Consider the following 19,465-nt stretch of genomic DNA (forward strand, 5'->3'; position numbering starts at 1 on the left):
CATCATCTACCTTGACTGACCATTTAGCAGCTTGTAAATCCATAATGGTAAGATGTGATAAATTCCACCAGTGTGTAAAAGTGTTGAGAACTGGTCTATCTCCTGGAATGCAGCATTTTCCAGTTTCATTCACATCCCTAGATCACTCACCTGTACTTTACTTACAAGCAGAGCAGCTGTGCTGTCCAGTACAGCAGTACACAATAGTATATGGCAATTGTACTGCTTCATTTATTGCATGTATTTTCTAATTCCATTTTACAAAAACCAAACCAAAGAATAATATTTGGTTAACCACTTCTCCAATGGAATTTTGACTGCATCTTTATTACAGAGTAAACTAAGCAGTATTGTGTCTATGCAGAACAGCTTGTTAATATTAATAGTAGGCTGTGGGTCAACTGCTTCGATACAAAAATTTCATCATCTTTTCTCCTCCGTAAAATTTCATGTCTTACTCTTGTAGAATAATCTGGAAAATGCATTTATCAAAGACTTGCAGATAGCCTTCCGACTAAAAAAAGTTCCTATAAAACAAAATGATCTATTGACTCTGGCTTTTATTTAAAATTACACATTTATCTTGTGAAATTGAGCCTACTATTACATGAAGCAGTATTTGATTAAATGAATAGGAACATGTACACTGAAACTTCCTCCAAGAATTATTTGATAGGACTAAACTCTGCGGTTTTGTGAAAGAAGAAAAAAAAAATGTATAGGAATTGCAACTACAGCAACAGCATGAAATTGCCACAAGAAGCTACAGGAAGTAATACTAGTTTTTATGGGATGGAACACACTCACCATGTTTAAAACTGTGATTTTGAAAGAGTTTCTCAAACCACTGAAAGGCTTTGGAAAGAAGTTCTGTTGAAAATCACTGGAATTTCTGCTCTTACTTACTGGACTTTACAGTAAAGGGGGGTAAATTTTACTCCTGAAGTTCAGGAGATCCATTTTGCAGACTGCATTGACACTAGAAATCAGTAGCAGTAACATCAATTTCAGTGGAAGTTCAACCTAATCCTTGTGTAGTTTTATTGTCCCAGGTTGTGCACATGGAAGAAAGCACCTATAGCCTCTCCTATTGAAAATCTTTAATGGATTGTTTCACAAACAGACTTTGCTGTAATTTCATGTGTTTTTTTTTTTAATGTTTCATTTCTGGCAACACATCTTGAATTTTGAAATGGAATTAACCTGTTTTCTTCAAGTAATATAGCATTTTAACTAATGTGAATCAATATGAGACTGCATATGATCTAATGCTATGGCAGTTCCTTTTCAGAAAGCGAGCCCTCACTTTTAGAATTCAAACCATTCAGCAGTGGATCCCTGGTTGGTGGATTTGTCTATCGAGGCTGTCAGTCTGAAAGACTCTATGGAAGTTATGTATTTGGAGACCGCAATGGGTAGGTTTCTTTCAGCTCACACTTAAACAAAAAATGCCTATAGAGTATATTCAGCCACTCAGCTTCCTATATGAAGGAACACTAAAAGTCTTGTATATTGTGTCACTTTGCCAGGTTAGCACGGTGATAAATGCAGATTAAATTCTAGATTTGGAAATTAAATAGCACAGCATTCTAATGGTGACTTTCGTAACATAGTTAAGCCTTGCAAAAAAGTGCAAAGAGACTGACATCATGGTCCTCTTAAGATTTTAGTTCTAGATATGCTTACATGCATCTTTTACACTGTGATGGGAATAATGTTAATCATGGAACTGTTTCTCAAACAAACTGGTAAGACATTGAAAACTTTGGAGGTTTTATGGAAACATCACTGATGGAGCAACATGAATGTTTCTGTAATGAATGGTCATAGTTTCCCCATACCAGATAGCTGAATATTCACAAATGGTTGTGTAGTATAGCTTGAACACAATTTTGCAATGTTTGAATGACTGGGTGGCTTTTAAGCATCTGAAAAGTAAATCATAAGACAATGAACTGCACAGATGTATCTATGGAGCTTCTTGCAGAAAGTGTTTACTTATTTATCTGAACAATGAAGACTATTCAAAATGTAATATAACAATTTGTTTTATGTGTTCTCGAATATAGAAATTTTTTAACACTGCAACAGAGTCCTGCAACCAAACAGTGGCAAGAGAAACCACTCTGTCTTGGCAACACTGGCTCATGTAGAGGTTTCTTTTCAGGCCCTGTCTTGGGATTCGGCGAAGATGAATTAGGTAAATACTAAAAAAAGTAGTTCTTAAATCATAAGGCTTATCGGTCATGCCTGTTGAAGTATTCACAATTCTAGTAAATGTTTAAAAAGAAGGCTATCTTTCCTTTGCCAAAGCTGTCTACACTGCTCTCAGCTACACCTCAGCAGCCTTGTAAGAAGAGTGGGGAAGAAAATGTGGGGTTGGAAGAGTCAAAGATCCTTATTGTCTCTCACACTCTGTTAACTGTGTCACTCAGTATGACACAACGTATTATATTTATTCCTTTATTCCCAACATTACAGACTTAATTGGCAGATTGCATGAGCAGACTGAGCCCCTTCTTCTCCCTTCCTCACAAATTTTACCTTTTTTAACCCCTTTATACTATATGAAAGGCAAAACACTCAGGATAGAATATTTTTTCACATTTTAGCATCAATTTGGGGAGAGTACTTCTATAAATTTTCAAATAGCAATGATTCTGCTGTATATTTCAGTGTTGAATGTTTCTTCTGAAGTTTTTTTTAATCTCATTTGGCAAATACAGCTAGATCATAAAAGTCCTGTATTTTCCATAGAAAAGGAGAATTTATTTATTGCATTGGCTTTCCTAACAGGTGAGATTTACATATTATCCAGCAGTAAAAGTATGACACAGCCTCACAGCGGAAGACTCTACAAGATTGTTGACCCAAAGAGGTGAGCATTGCATTTTTCTTTAAAATCAGCCTTTTCTTCAACTGGTTAAAAACCAAAAGGTAGCTGTAGTTCTTTCTGCATGGCTGAATTATGTAATAGTGACATTCAATGAAAAAGGGATGCTCTTGGTAGTTCTGAAGCCAAATGGGTTTTAGGTACCAGATGGAAGGCATATGCTGGAATTCTTCCCAGTGTTACTGCTTCCTTACGTGCCCCTGTGGTGGGACAGTGCACAACAGGAGCTGGCTCAAAAGATTAGTACTGGGTGGCAACACCTATTCTAAGCAACTACAGAAAATTACTTTACAATACTACCTTCTATCAGTTTTGCCCTAAGTAAGTTCTATGGGACTAGTTCAGGCTTTCCCAAACATCTCTTTGGTTGTATAGGAGATACTACCAATGGGGAATAACACAGAGGACTCACTCAGTCCTCGGGGGTGTGAAGTGCCACTGCTTACTAGTTTTCAACATCCTTACATACCCCTGCATTTACCTGTCTCTCCCCAGGCAGGTTTGGAGCCCCAAGGAAGGAAATTCTTTGTCCTTGGGCTGTATGCCAGAAATACACAAAGTTCTTTAACAGTTCTTATAACTCTGCTTCTAAAAAGCTTATAAATCCTGCTCAAGTGATTTATAAGACACAGATTTAATAAGATTGGTCTAATTATTTAGACTAATTTACCAGTTGTAAAATGAGGATAAATTAAAATTATCAAACCAAAGTTTCCTGAGGTGTGATCATTGCAGAGCAGCTAGAGCTATGAAAATATTAGAAAATATGGAAAAAAAGCCAGTTCCCAACATGACCCAGGGGCCACAGCAGCAGTAAGATCTGATGACTAGCAGATACTCACTTTGGCTTGGGGAATGCCATTTTCTTCGTGGTGGATCTTGCTGCTCTATCAGACCAAGTCTGCCAAGTAAAAGTAGCACATTCATCCTGCAAAAGCATCAGAAATCAACACAAAATGAAAGAGCCAAGAGAAATGAAGTTTGTTGTATAATTACTTTGATCCCATCATACCCTGCAAAAGCAACTGCCTATTTTTTCATTGTCTACTTCAGCATGTTTCTCCAGTAGTATCAGATACAGTCAGATTTGCAACTTTGGTTTTGCTGTTAAGAGAAGAATTTGTTTTCCTGTTGAACTAAAATTCTAAAAATTGTTATTGGGACAACAAGTGAATACAACAATAAAATCATGAAATTGGATGCACGCTGTACTATAAGATACAGGAGAGTTTCAGTGTTTTATAACTGTACTGTCTCAAAACTATAGCAAATAGTCTGGAATCAGATGTTACCACAGGTTAGTGTAGTCTGTCAGTCAAGGTTATTATGTATGTTTTATTTATGCTTTCTGGTACTGAAAACATTTTTTTTAGAACAAAACTTGCCATTCTTGCTGGGATTGTTTAGTCTGTTGGTAAATGGTTTTAAGTGAATTTTACACCCTAAATCCACTATTAGTATCTAATTACATGGGGCGACCTTGTTTGACCTCGACTTTTTGTTCTTGTTACCTCTTCCAGTAGGGTGGTCTTCAGTTGACATACCTGAAAGGCCAGACCTCCCATTGCTGCACTCACAGTTGGCTGTTTTTGTGTATGGAAAAGGGTCAAGACTGTGTTTGGTTACTGGTGAAAGTAATCAGAAAAACTATAGAATACTTTTGTAAATTGGCACACAGATGAAATTAAACAGGCTGTGGCAAAGGGATATGGTTTCTGGCAACCTTTTTTTTAGACACATGGGATAATTTTCGTTCAGACAAAGTTTTGAGTTTTGTTGTTTTTCAGTCTCACACCACTGCAGGCTTTTAAGGGAAAGATAATGAGTTACTTCCACAAAAGAGAGCTGTAGCTCCATTTACCATTTTGTGCTAAGTTCCTATTACCCATGTAAACAACTTTTTAAAATTCCATGGCTTTGGAGAATATTCATGTACAGTTTTATTAATGAAATATTATTATTCAAATGCTAATATTCTTTTGCCTGTTAATATTTTATTGCTTCTTTCTCATGGTGTGCATCATACCAATACAAAATATGTCTGTAAACCCTAGAGTATATATGTAAACCCTAGCACAGGAAAGATGATACAGGTGGACTATGAGCATCACGCATAAATAAAATCATCAAACTATTGATCTTTCATGTCTTAGAAATTCATTACTTAATAACAAAATCCTGTGAGAGGTGGCCCCTGGCAGGCTTGTTAATTTTCAAAGAAAACTTCCCATGCCTGGGGCAGTGTAAAAGAACAAAATTATCATTCCTTGTGGTAGCCTCTTGCTGAAAATCAATACCTTCATGCAAAACCCAGCCTTCTTCTGCTATTGGTCATTTGTGAGCTACTCAAGCTTGCAAAATTATTCTTTTGTTTTAGATAACAAATTTTACATGAAGGTGGAGAATTTGTATTCTTTTGATCGTTGTAGAATCAGAGAAACATTAAAGTTGAAAATGGCCTCCAAAATCATCAAGCCCAACCTTTTGACAGAACACCACCTTCTCAAGTAGAACATTGCACTAAGTGCCACGTTGTTATTTCCTGAACAACTTCCAGGGATGGTGACTCCACCACCTCCCTGGGCAGCCCATTCCAATGCTTGACAAGTCTTCCAGAGAAGCAGTTTTTCCAAATGGCCAACCTGAACCTTCCCTGGCACAGCTTGAGGTTGTGTCCTCTTGTCCTGTAGAAAACTACTGCAGAATCAAAAGTTGTTCTCAACCATAACTATGACCCTGAGTTTCTTGTCTCAAATGTGTCTTAGGACAGAAATCTACTATTTGGATATTGCTAGCAATAGAAAAAAAATCAAAATGAAGCGGGCAGGATAAAACATGAGAAGGTCAGAAGATGAGGGTAATCCAAAGAACCCTTTGCATTAGTCTTCAATACTCAGCAATGGGAAAGTCCTATCTCAAAACAATCCTTGAGATGTAATAGAAATGAGGTGTTAAACTGAGGTTGACAAATTGGTAAACATGATCAACACAGAGGTTCTGAATCCCACGATCATTGAGGCTGTTTGAAATGTAGAGTTTAAGTTACCACAGAGGAATTTTTGTTCAGTTCCTCCAAATACTTCATGCCAATAACTAAATAGACTCCCATCAAAACCAGAGAGTGAAATAATCTTTCTTTTTGTAACAAGGTTGTTAAGACGATACATTAGTAATTGAGAGCTTGTAGATAATAAAGTGATAAAAAAAAGCCCTAAGCATGTGAGTTGCAGCAAAATACATATATACTACCTATTAACAAAAATAGAGTGAAGGGTGTAGCCAATAGCAAATTTAGCTTTGGGATTGGTGGAGATGTTGGAAACACTAAGAATTACAAACACATAAAACCAGCATGATGCCAGGCACATTAGTTAACCTGGCAGGCAAGAGGAGAACTTCTCAAGTTAAAATTGTGTCTCTGAAAAATATATCCATTTTTTGATGATTATCAAAAAACCAACACTTTCCAGGGATAGGAACTAGTGAGAAAATACAGGGAGAAAGACTTATTTTCTTCTCAACTAAAAGGGTTAGTCAGATATCCTGAAAATTGATGCAAATACTAGTATTTTATAAATTGTCTTTGTGACCGAAAAACAAAACCTTTTTATTTTGAGGTTTCCTAATTTCTGTTTCATAATTTTTCTTTTGTGCTTTCTGTTTCTATAAATACATACTTATAGCAATCACAAAAGACTGATGTATTCAAAGGTAAAATAACTAGGTAAACAGTGATGTAGAAAATGTATAGAGGTTCAAATATTCCAGCTGGATAATAGGAGACAACCCCATTAGAAAAGAAAATGTAATCATTTTTCCAGCATTATGAGAAGATAAAATCAGCTGTGAAAATGAACATTTAAATAAGAAAGATCTGTTGATAGGTCCATGTAGTCCATAACTTAAACATTATTACCAGACCAAGCAGTAAGAAAATAAACTTTGGGTGGTGGTAGAACAGCCACGAAGTAGCTTGATAAAGTCTTCTCCTAGAACACTTGCAATATGATCACTTTTATTTCTAAGGAAATGATAGATAAAATGAAAGACATTCAGAGAAGAATTCTCAAACTGACAGACAATACAGAAGTTTTCCAGTTAAAAGATGTGCTCTATCCCCTGTGAAGTTTTGTTTGCCGCATACAGTGATTCCAAAGGGGATGAGCAATTCTCTTGACCAGGATGGCTCACTGAAGCCAGCAGGTGATTTTTAAAAAGAGGACAGAGCTTAGGTAAGTCCCTGCACACGTAGAAAGATTTCCTCTTCCTCTCCTTATAACACCTTATAGATCTGGATTTCAGTGTGTTTCCTATCAACAGTCGAAATAGCTGCTTTCCATTGGGATGAAACTTGAACTTGATTCAAACCATCTCACCCCTCTTTCATGCCCCTCCAAGGTATATAATTCCACTTATGATCCTTTCCATCATCACCTTCTGGGATTTCCGCTGTCAGAGAATATTTCCAAACAACTGATTTCAAACACGAAGGGACAATATCTAGGTCATACCTCATTCTGACATTGTTCAGGCTCTTTAGGAAACCATTAGTGATTTTATTTTTTAGTACAAGTCAAGAGCGTTTGACAGTACAACAGAAGAAAAGCATTTGTGAAAGTGGAGCCCTATAAAAGACTTTAATTACTGTGGAAATGGAAACTCAGAAACACTAGCTATTAGACTAATTTGCGTCAAGATGCTCAGTTCTGATGGGTTATAGGTATAGTCTGAAGCTACTACTGGAAACTCTCTCTGGAATGAGCCAGTTTTGTTGGTGAATGCGCTCACCAAGCCAGGTGGGCTATATGATTTCTTTCTGTTCAGAAAATTACTGTCCCTTAAGTGATTTGAGGGAATGGAAAGCCAGAATTAATGTCTAATTATGTTTAGTTTAGCCAGAGCATGCAAAATTCTTATCTCATTTACCTACCCACATGCAGTTACTATTCCCAGAAGAGACACTAAGGAGAAATTTAAGCTTTTTGCAAATACCAGCCTAGAGAGTTTCAATTTACAGAAGTACTTCACAAAAACTCCTTTGTAACTATGATGGAAAAGTTTTTGTTTTGGTTTGTGGTTTCCCCCCCCCCTTTTTTTTAAAAAGTCTTTCTAGTATTGGCTATTAAGGAGTTCTCACTTTTTATCGCTTTATAAGGAAATAAAACAGCTCAGTTTATCTTTTGCTTATTTTCTGGAGCCTGCAGGAAGCCTCTGCCATCCTAAAGAAAGTCACACATAATAGAACAGCTTTAGTGCAGTAAGCCAGTCTTTCCCAATTCATCAGTCAAAGTGTTATGCAAGTGGCCCCCTAAATTGATAAATTCCCACAGTGCCTGTTGACCCAGCTGCCAAGTGCTCATGCAGCAGGTGTTGTTTTCATGACCACCCTGACAGTAATACAAACTGTTTAGCAGTTGCATTGACCTCTTAGCTATTAACATTGATACAGGCTTCACTTGGGACTAGTTTTCAAACATGACAGAATTTCTTAAGACTAGAGGTCATGAACAAGTATACCATATAAGAATAAATTTGATATGCTGCTGAGTTTAAATCTTAAAAGCCCTAAGTTTTTTCCACATTATTCCCATGTAGTAAATTTGGAGACAAGTAATGAGTTTTTGGCATCTCTCCCAGGACTAAAGGTATACTTTTTAATTTTAGAATTGTACCTGAAGAGATGCGATATATATTCTTTGACAGGTAGTAAATTTAGTCTGTGACAAGGAGTGAAACAAAATTATTTTTTCTTGACATTTTCCCTTATAAAGGAAAAAAACCCAACAACTAATGCACAAATTTTTGTGATACAGTTAAGCATCATTCTAATGCCTAATATCTTCTGTGCAGGTAACTGAAGCATAACATTCCATATATTTTGTACCACAGTCAGGATTTCTATGGCAGTGTGTCTTGTTTGAATCTGAATATCCAGGAATTTTGTCTGGAGGTTTTTTTGTGGGGTTTTTTTTTCCTCACTTTAGTGGAGAAGGAGAGATTTTGATATTGTGTCAAAAGCATGGTGAAAGAATTGCTCTCTGTTTAGTACCATTGTTTTACTGCTGAATTTGGCCCTCCATTTGCATCCCAGTTACAAACAGTACATATAGCAACTAAATCACTCTGTGCATTTTTGTGGAACTGTGAAGAGAAGCACTAAAGAAAGCACAAAATCCCAATCAACACCAGGTTGAGTTTAAATCTATTAAAGCACATTAGACTTTTATATGCCTCTAAACTAACAGTAGAAGCTACTTTCTTATATTAGGTATGGTAAGGCAGCAGAAATTTCTTTCTTTATTGTACAGTCGAGAATTCCCAGCTCGCTGCACGTGTCAGCGAAGGGATCCATCGAGGGCCCCAGCCCCCATTACAATTTTTCCTCCATGTTCCATACATTTAGAGTTGTTATACAGTTTCATGAAAGCCTGTTTTAACAAGCAAGATATACTGTACTGTACTGTATATATGAACAGCTCTTTAAGATAACTAGAATTGTACAGACCATATAAATAGTCATTATCAGCTACATTTTTGGCTGACTTTCTGTGGACCAAATAGTGCTTACTGTAAGAGTAATCAAGCTGTACCCTTTAGAGTTTTATAGATTGAGGAATACAAGGAAAAATATTCTCTCCGGCCCAGAGTGTGGCTACATCTATTCCCCTTCACTCTCCACATCAAGAGACACAGTGAAGCACTAGTTATATAAACAAAATCATAGGCTTGTCTAAGTGCAGGAAAGATCAAGTCCCAACAGTCAGTTTCGAGCCTTATGTTATCTTTGTGAAATTCAGTTCAACTTGTGCTGAGACTGAAAATTTCCACCCCTTTCAAGCCTTAAGAATGCAAAGTATAAGTACTGCGGGGCAGAGACTTTCTCTCTACACGTTCTGGTCCCAGAACAGCATTCAAGCCCTGAGAAAGAAGTGTGGCTTTTCCCATAGTGCAGCTAAGGAAAACCAGCAATTCTCACACATGAGAAGGATTCTGCTGCAGCTGCATTTGTGTTCCTCTTCTCCTAAGGCACTCTGCCAACCAGAAATTTTTCCATCTTTGTTTCTACTTCACCCCACCATTAATAAATATTATCCAGGGCTGATGAGTACAAGTTATTGATTGATGGTAGACTAAAAGGAANTATATGCAAAAAGAACCACATATTACAGCATTATCATAGATAAATACTTTACATCTCTTAATAAAATCAATCATTATCTTTACAAATAAAATATCTTTGTGACGTATGAGGTCATTCTTTGCTAAAGATTTGCCACTGGAGCTTCTTTCTAAGAGATGCTCCAGGAGCCTGAGGTTATACTTCCTGCTAAACACAGCACTGTGCTTGTGTTTGAACAATAAAAAGAGAAGACTGCCATTTAAACTTGAAATAAATGGTCTTTAATGGTGACAGATGAAGAAAGAATCTTGCCTCCTGTGCAGCTGGCTATAAAGAAATCATCTCAAATGTAGATCTTTTTTTCCCCAGACATAAGAATGAGAAAACAGATCTTTTTACTTTAAATCTGAACAAGTCTCCAATGAAAATCATATGATTTTGTAGAACAGTTTCCAAAATAGCACTGCCTGTGAATATTGCATATAATTTTTACGTGTAGGAACTTTCTTAACCAGATCATATGTAACACAGTCGTTACTACAGAACTGGAATTCCTTACAGGTCCAAAAAATAATGCAGTATATTTAAAAGAGAGGTGTGGAAATATGTAAACACTAAAACTGAAAAGGTTTCAAATATGCTCTACCAAAGGTGTTAAAACATGTTTCAAGGCCCTTAAATAATACAGGACCTTCAGTGATTCTCAGAAATGGTTTGGAAATCAGAACTTAGTGCTACACTAAAGATTCATCTACACATTCTTTCTGTCCTTAACATCTTTGGGGAACCCGTTCCTCTGTATGGATGCTTAAATAGTCATGGTAGTAATAAAGATAGAGCAGAGAAAGTGCTATGGTGAAACAAACCAGTGAGCCTGTACTCTTATTTCTCAAACAGGCAATGCAAGCTGCATGCCAAAATGGGAGGGGGAAATATAAGCCCAGGCAGCTAGTGAGGGGCTTTAATGGCATTAGGTATGAATGCTTATTTTTCTTTAAAATTATTTTTACCCTATCTAATATTACTTTGAATGGCCCCGTTGTGCACAGAAATATCTTTTAAAAATCCTACTGGAACATGGGCTTCATTGATAGCTTAGAAGCCATGAGTTCGGCCAGCTAATTTTATTTTCTTTAGCTTAATTTTTTCCCCCTTTATATTCTGATGTTGAAATGGGAGATAGGCAAGAATGCCAAATTTTCCTCCTCTTTTTTTTTTCTGTCACAGTTTTCTGCACCTCCGTCATACCCATTCTTTTTCAGACTCCCGAAATTATCCTTCTCTCCACACTAGAGTATCAGCCTAGGATTTCATATTTGACAGAGTAATCAGGGCACAAGTTGCTATTCCAGCTATTGGCATATAATTGCAGGTGTAATACTGATGTTAGCATTATGAACAATGTTATTTTCCATTCTATCTAATACAATTTTGGTTTGGTTTGTTTGGAGTCTAGCTGGACACTTAGGCAAGGTTTCTCAAAGCTCTCCAGAAAACTATTAGAATCTTTGTCCTGCAAATTTAAAGCTCAGGAATGTATGCCAATAGTTCAGATTATTTCCTTGAGAATAAGTAATTTTGTATTTGTCACTAATTAATTTAATTTACCACAAAGCTCCAGTTCAATTCTTTGATTAGAACACTTGGGAGATTCTGACATTCTTTTCTAAACTTATTTCTGTGCAATGAAACCTATAGAAGAGACAAAACATGGTACCTCCACTGGGAACCTGTAGCCTTGTGATGATCCTAACAGCCTCTACCTGCTGAATTCAGACAGCAAATGAAATAAGTGGTCAGTATGATGACATACAGCTAAATTTCAAAACAAATGAACAGTAAACATCTAAAAAACTGTAGGAAGATGTATCAACAGTTAGGGCACGCTGAAGATAAAACACTTAAAATTTTTACACAGTTAACACTGCGGAAGGAACACTACAATTCTTCCTTTGTTAAGGAAGATATGCTGTTCTTTTGTCAACAAAAAAGGCTACTGGATATCCAAAATATTTTGTAGAGAGTGACAGAAACAATTGCATTACATAAGACTTGGCAACAAGAAGCCCAGCAGAAAAACCCCAGCATCTGAAATATTTTAAGTCAGCTGAACCAGAATTTGCTTTGTGCACACATTTTATAGAATCACCTACAGAAAGGCTGAGGTTGGAAGGGACCTCTGGAGGGCACCTGGTCCAACCCAGGGCTCAAGCAGGGACACCATCCAGTTTCCCAGGACCATGTCCAGACAGCTTCTGAGTATGTCCAATGATGGAGACTACACAACTCTCTAGGCAACCTGTGCAAGTGCTTGACCACTTTCATAGTGAAAAAGTCTTTCCTGATGTTCAGATGCTTAAATACGCATCCAAAATGCATAATCCAAATATGACTCCATGAAAATATGGAAATAAAAAGCCAGCAGGGTAAAACTGTATTTGTAGGCAGAGGTAATACTTTTGCAGAATTATTATACATGTCATAATGTGTGACATGAAACTTGTTCAGGTTACTCTTCCCAGCATACAATGAGGAAGTCTAAATCAGCTAGAAACATAAAAAGGCACCATCAGATGCTTCCTGTGATAAGCTCTTCAGCAAGCTGATTTCGCCAGGTTCATGCTTCAGGACTTCTGAAGGACTATGATTCAATCTTGTAGAAGATCTCTGAAGGCAGTTATATGAAATAATAGGAAGTAGCACTATATTTTTCTGTAATGTAACATATCATCTCTATGCCTATTGGTTTTGCTGAGGAAAAACGCAATCCCCACAATTTCTCCCACTTATAGTACCATAACAGAGGATCAGGCCTTTAAAAAAAACAAACCCAAAACAGTTTTTTCTCCTTGACCCTGGTTTTTAACTGTTTGCTTGATTTGTATGTTTTTATTCAGGCCTTTAGTCCCTGAAGAATGCAAAAGAACTGCTCAGCCTGCACAGATACTGACATCTGAATGCTCAAGGCATTGTCGGAATGGGCACTGCACTCCCACAGGAAAATGTTGCTGTAATCAAGGGTGGGAAGGAGACTTCTGCAGAACTGGTTTGTATATAGATTCATAGCAACAAGGGGAAAAAAAGCAGTGGCATGTCATAATTTGCTTTCAGTTATCTTTTCAGAGACATTTTCAATGTATGTTGACCAATATATTCACCATCAGTTCTAAGACAACATCAAAGAAATACTGATCTTGAGAGTTGTAGGAGAACAACAGTCTTTAGATGAATGCAACCACTAAAACATCTAATGCGATGTGAACAAGTACAGAGTGCAATTAAGGGCATAAATATGATATGCAAGTATTTGTTCCACCAAGATTGTAAAATGAAAGGAAGTCAATACACTTTTGGACATTCAACTTCCACTTGCAGTATTATCATTGTCAGTGTCAAACAGGGGTACCTTGTCAGGAAAGATGGTAAATAAGAACTTGAATGTTTTTTAGTTTTAGTACTTTCTTGATTTTGATCCTACAAAATGAAATGGTTCCAGTTTGTTAAAGAGAATTTTATGTACAGCTTACCACGAAGTAGAACGCTATTGTGATCCCTTATTACATTGAATTCATCAACTCTTGTTGCTTTAGCTTTTAAAAGTCACTTGAAGAAACTGTGATCAAAGCAGATATTGAGTGTACCAGCAAAGGAGTGAGGTGAATGAACCTGGAGTGCCACAGCTGTGCTATCACTGTCCCACAGAGGCTGTGGATATGTCTGAGCTGTATAATAATATAATGGCAGTAGAACTCAAAGGAGAGTCAGATGTTAAGACAAAGTAAGAATCCCACAATGGACCAGGGATAATTCAGGTTTGAAGGGCACTCAGGAGGGCCCTGGTGAAGCAGGGTCTGCTATGAAGTCCTTAAAGCCTCGAGTGTGAATTTCAGCAATCTCCAGGATTTCAGTGATGAGCAGGAGTGACTTCAGAATGAAATGAAATTATTGAAACTACAAATTATGTATCTCAGGGAGAGATTCATGAGCAGACCATCATCCAACCCTGCAACAAAAGCAGGTTGGAGAAATTCAATTGTCCTCACTTGTCAGTCAGAGCTTTCTTACACTTAGAGGATGAGGCCCATTCTATAGCCTTTCTCCAAGTGGAACTTAAAGCAAAAAATGCATCCAATGTGACCATAAATGGGTCTTGAATAATCCGTTTTGTCTAAAAAAATACAGATTTATGATATATAATTTGATGGATGCCATGAACAAGAAAGGTACAGAAAATATGTAGACTAAGAATCTTTCTTTCCTGTGTCCTATGCAACATTTAACTGAGAAATTCCAAGTTGGACCTCAAGCCACTATTATAATTTAAGTAAGAAAAATTACCTTACAAGGTATCAGTTCCCTTCTAGTGTCATTAAGAAGCTTGTGGATAAAACCAAGAAACCTGTATTTATATAGTATATTATAAATATCTGTAGATCGATATTAGAGTTTATTATAATAAGATTAAACAGCAAAATGCCTGCAAAAAAAAAAAAAAAAAAAAAAAAAAAAAAAAAAAAAAAAAAAAAAAAAAAAAAAAAAAAAAAAAAAAAAAAAAAAAAAAAAAAAAAAAAAAAAAAAAAAAAAAAAAAAAAAAAAAAAAAAGGCAAGATACATTGTATATATCACAGTGCTGTGACTCTACTCCAGAAGAAAATACCTCCACAACTAAAGTTATTATTACTGTAACACTGGCTACAATTTAAAATAGCAGTTACATTTGAACAGCTGAAGCAGGCTGATTAACCTAGAACTCGATAGGTAAATCCTCTGTTAAAGAGAGAGGGGAAAACTTTGAAACCTGTATAACTGATAACAACTGTTGAAAAAAATGCTCTGGCTCTTTTTTCACTAAATGGAATTCAATCCTGGTCTCAGGGTTAAGTGATGCAAGAGCCAAGGGAGAGCAGCTCTGGTCAGTTTTAGCCTGCTCTGCTAAGGAAAGAGTGTAGTGCAAAACTCTGGGTGTATAAAGCAATTTACTTGAGATTCAGCACTTGCTGGCTTGGAGATAGCCAGGTGTTAAAATGTCTCACCAACTTCAGGACTTCTTTGGGATTCCAGCATAAGAAATTGAATGAGGTAGACCACCACTGGTCTAGATATAGGTTCAAATTATAAGATATGTGGAGCCTGAAGTCTTTTGAAATGGGTTGTCTATTCACTCCAGTATCAAATCTGAATATGGGAATTGGACATTTTAAAAAATCTGTTATTTATCAGTCTTTCTTGGGTGATATCCACCCAGACATACAAAATTACTTCCTCCCCCTAATATTTTTGAACTTCAAAAAAATACGGTTTCACAACTTCTAATATTTCATTTTTTCCGTTTTGGTTTTCATTTCTATGCTTGCTTTATCACTATAAGACTAGAAAAGCCTTTAATGAATGTGTAACTGCACCTTTTCAGTTTGTGATGTTCTCAACAAATCAGAAAATCCCTGTTTTTTTACCCGCAGCAAAATGTGACCCAGCCTGTCGACATGGAGGTGTCTGTGTAAGGCCTAATAAATGCTTGTGTAAAAAAGGCTATCTCGGCCCCCAGTGTGAGCAAGTCGATAGAAGCATCCGAAGAGTGACAAGGGCAGGTATTCTTGATCAGATCCTAGACATGACATCCTATTTGCTGGATCTAACCAGCTATATTGTATAGTTCCTGGGACTGTTTAGAAACTACACTTTCAACGGGCATTTGTTTTGAATTCTGTCATTTTCAAAAGACTCTTATCCTGAAACAAATACCGGTGATTTGAGTTACTTTATTAATTTAAGTATAATATCCACAACTCTGCAGAAAAAAATTCTTTGTATGTGTGTAAATATTCCCCATACGTCTCCACAGACGTCCCGATATCCAATATGTGCACACATACACTTGCACACACGCTGCCACAAACAAGCACGGTTCTACAGAGAGTGGAATTTTTTTTTTAATATTTATTTCTTCATGAGAAATAGTTTACAAAGCTAATTCCACCGCCATAAAACACATTCTTGTCACGGGACTTTTCATGATGTCTTAATGGATTCTTTGATATCCCAGCAATCTCGTGTCTGTACCTACCTGATCATAGCAGTGAGGAAGCAGTCTTCCAGCATCACTGTATAAACTGCTGGACTTAATAAAATCCAGTTGTAACAGTTTCTAAGGTGAACTGAACTACATCATGAGACAGTATTTCAGAACTACTTAATGCATTCCTATCTAGGCAATTTATTGTAAGACTGTAACCTTCACTTTCATCAATGTAACTCTATTACAGAATGTTACGCATTTCTTTATCTAGCATAGGTGCAAAAATCTGGTTATCGCAGCATAATATCAAGATTGTTTCAAGTGTTTAATAATTAAATTATATTTGCATATTTCAAAACCAGTCATCCTAGAAGATCTGCTTTTATCATATATTTTATTTAACGGTGGGCACGGGGTTCATATTACATATTTATATTATTTTTTTTTATTTTTATAATATCACCTACATGAGACAGCTTTACCATGTCCTGTAAAATACTAAAGTTACGTTTTTCACCAACTTAATTGGAAAGACGGGGAAAGAGAGAGCAAAACACACACACTTTAAGGTGTTGTGGATCTAACCTAGAAATGTATCCTTGTGTCAACTTGTGTTTATTTACAACGGATGAGGAAAAAAAAAAACAACCACCAACCAATCATAATAAAATTTCAGCATGTGTTAAAAGTGTCCATAAAGTGGTTTTCACTGTAACAGGACAGTGTAAGAGGTTATACAGGCAAGCTGCTGCCAGTGTCACACTGAACGGAACATGCCTGGACTGGAGTTCCCACTTGCATGTGTTGCCTGTGCACAGTGTCACTTGTACAAATCGTATAGTGATTCTTGCCAAACGTAGTTCTAAATGTAAATGTTCCTTCAAGAGCTAACACAAAACTGAGTCTTTGTAAATGTATGAAGAGGTATGGTGTACATGCTATAGTCAGGTTTCCTAAGATATTAATAGTCTAATTACATGTATATGCGGAACTGGTGCCCTCTTATCTCCAGCTCTAGGGCATTATTGGTGGTTTCTTCACTCACTGCTTACCAACTATCATGTTTCCTTTGCACTATCTGGCTTTTATAAAATCCTGCTTAAGAAAAGAAAGCGAAATAGCCACAGTGTGCACATCCTATGGTCCTTATAAGCAGCTGCTCATGCATCAACAATTGACAACACTTTAGTCAATGAGATCTAAAAGATTTTAGCCATATTACTCTCCAGTAGCAACATTACCTCTCCAGGGCAGCAGCATGCAACAAATTCTCCTTTATAGAAATTTGTCAGTCTTCATTTAATAGGTATTAAATCTGAAATTACAGAGTGACTGATACTTGCATTTCTGTGTCTTACACATTCCAGCTCAGAGGAACAGAAAATTACATTTGCCCTCCATATATGTTTGCCTGGGTTCTGAGTGACCTCATGCCCAAGGAAAATTGGTTGAGAAATCTTGGTTAAGTGCTCAGAGAACAACAGTCTGCATTAAAAAGTGCATGCATAATTTTGCACAATGTAGATTCAACTGATAGTCCATTGAAGACATCTTGGGATTAAATGAGCATGAAGACCAAATTGCCCTCTCACCTCAGAAAAGGGTGGTCCCTTATAGTCACACGAACACTTCATTGGCTAAGCAGTGTGACCAATCTCAAAATGAACCCTGTGGTAGCATCTGTAGGTTAATAGCTGCTCTTTGTCTCCTCTGCTTTCTGCCTTTAGTCTTTTCCCTGAATTCCACCACAAAAAGTTTTACAATTAAAAAATGTCCTGACAACCATTTTTGTAAATTGACCTTAGCATCTAATCTTTCCTTATTCAACGTGGGTGACAAAAATGTGAACTTCTCCTGAATGAGCCAGCTGTCTAAATCTGTCACATAGCACGGTTTTATTACACTCCTCATAATCAGCAAAGCAAGAAAGTTGCTGAAGTATTTTAGCAACGTTTAAATATCTGACAGAGATAACATCTTTAACACTTTCTTCAATGAAATATATTTAAAAATAAACCCGACTTTAATTCCACTGTGACACATTATTTTCAACAACCAGCTGGAGAGATGTGATAGTTCTTTTCTCCCTGCTTAGTTCCTTAAAATATACCACAGATGGCACCTAAATTGAAGACTCACAATAATATATATGCCATAGACATGCAGAGAAGTGATAACAATGATCTTAGAGTTTTGATCTTAATAATAAGACAATTTAGTTAACTAGTGAAATCAGAAAATAAAGCTCCAGTAAGAGCTAAGAATTAAATCCAGGCCTTATTCAAATCAATAGCAAAAACTTATATCAGCTGTGGTGCACCCAGAAATCACTTTCAAAATTTAAGCAAAATACTTCAGTTTATTTTATTGAAACAAACTTTTTCTGTTTGAGTCATTCCACCAAAACTTCAAAAGTAAGATGTAATCTAAATGGAGATTAGAGGGAAAGGGGAGATAGTTTGTGAAAGTGTTTTGATTCATTTTTAAAATCATCTTTTATATCATGGGAAAGCAAACATCTGCATTAAGCCCACATGTACATAGGAAGTCCCACAACAAAAGAAGTATTCTCACAAAAAAAAAATAAAAAAAAAATTCCTAGCTGCTTATTTATCAAAAGAAATTATACTATTAAAAAGAGTGAGCAAACCCCAGGCCTAGCCACCCAAGATGCTGATATAAAAAGGGCAACTGCAGTAATTGCCCTGAGAATTGGCATACAAAAAAAAAAAAAAAAAAAAAAGGGGTCTGTAGAAAGCCTGTTGCCAGTTAGGTCATTCTGCAGCCATTCTCGCACAACCTCCGAGAGTGTCCCAGAATAAAACTGAGCTTATAAATGAAACTAGATAAATGAGGCAATTAGATAAGGGCCTCCAGAAGGGATTTTATGTATGTGCTCAAGTTGTCTCTGTCTCTCTCTCCTAATCTTTTATTCTATTCATTTCTTCCTTTATTCGGAGATACTGCCTCTCTGTTCCCAACACACTGTACATTTCAAGCATTCTTTGAGGCTTTCCACTGTTAAAATAGAACAAACATACCTGTTGCAAGAAACATAGCTCTGTCTCTGGTGTCTGCTAGTTTCAAACCTGTTTTATTATTTTGGAACAAAAAACTTTCATTTTTCTCTGATCACTGATCAGAAAGAAGACATATTATCAGAATATAAGGAGAAATATCTTTACTCCATGGATAAGTAGGGAGTCAAAAAGATGTTATGTAAAATCAGCTCCAAATTGTTTCACTCCATTTCAGAAAAACAGTAAACTCATTTTTTCTAATGCGTCCAATAAGAAATACTAACTCAAACTCTCCCCCTCTGGGAATAAATTCTTCCTGTTAACAGTCAGGGACACAGATGCAAACTCTTTGTACCTTTAAACCCTCAAAAGGTTATTATATTTCTTGCAAACAAAGTGTATGTTAGTTATAAATA

The 19,465-nt window shown here is 36.5% G+C and overlaps 1 protein-coding gene across 1 annotated transcript in view; it reads left to right on the plus strand.

Moving 5' to 3' along the window:
- Positions 1–18,797, plus strand: part of HHIP (hedgehog interacting protein) — a 76,253-nt gene extending 57,456 nt beyond the window's left edge. The window contains exons 9-13 of the mRNA XM_027904755.1: positions 1,292–1,415; positions 2,070–2,200; positions 2,797–2,878; positions 12,911–13,059; positions 15,473–18,797. Of these exons, the coding sequence (XP_027760556.1) occupies positions 1,292–1,415; positions 2,070–2,200; positions 2,797–2,878; positions 12,911–13,059; positions 15,473–15,666 (680 nt within the window). The 3' untranslated portion in view covers positions 15,667–18,797. The remainder of the gene's footprint in view (positions 1–1,291; positions 1,416–2,069; positions 2,201–2,796; positions 2,879–12,910; positions 13,060–15,472) is intronic.
- The last annotated feature ends 668 nt before the right edge of the window (positions 18,798–19,465 follow it).

Source organism: Empidonax traillii, unplaced genomic scaffold, assembly GCF_003031625.1.
Source record: "Empidonax traillii isolate 1590-97213 ecotype Southwest subspecies unplaced genomic scaffold, ASM303162v1 scaffold1083:size320519, whole genome shotgun sequence".
NCBI lineage: Eukaryota > Metazoa > Chordata > Aves > Passeriformes > Tyrannidae > Empidonax > Empidonax traillii.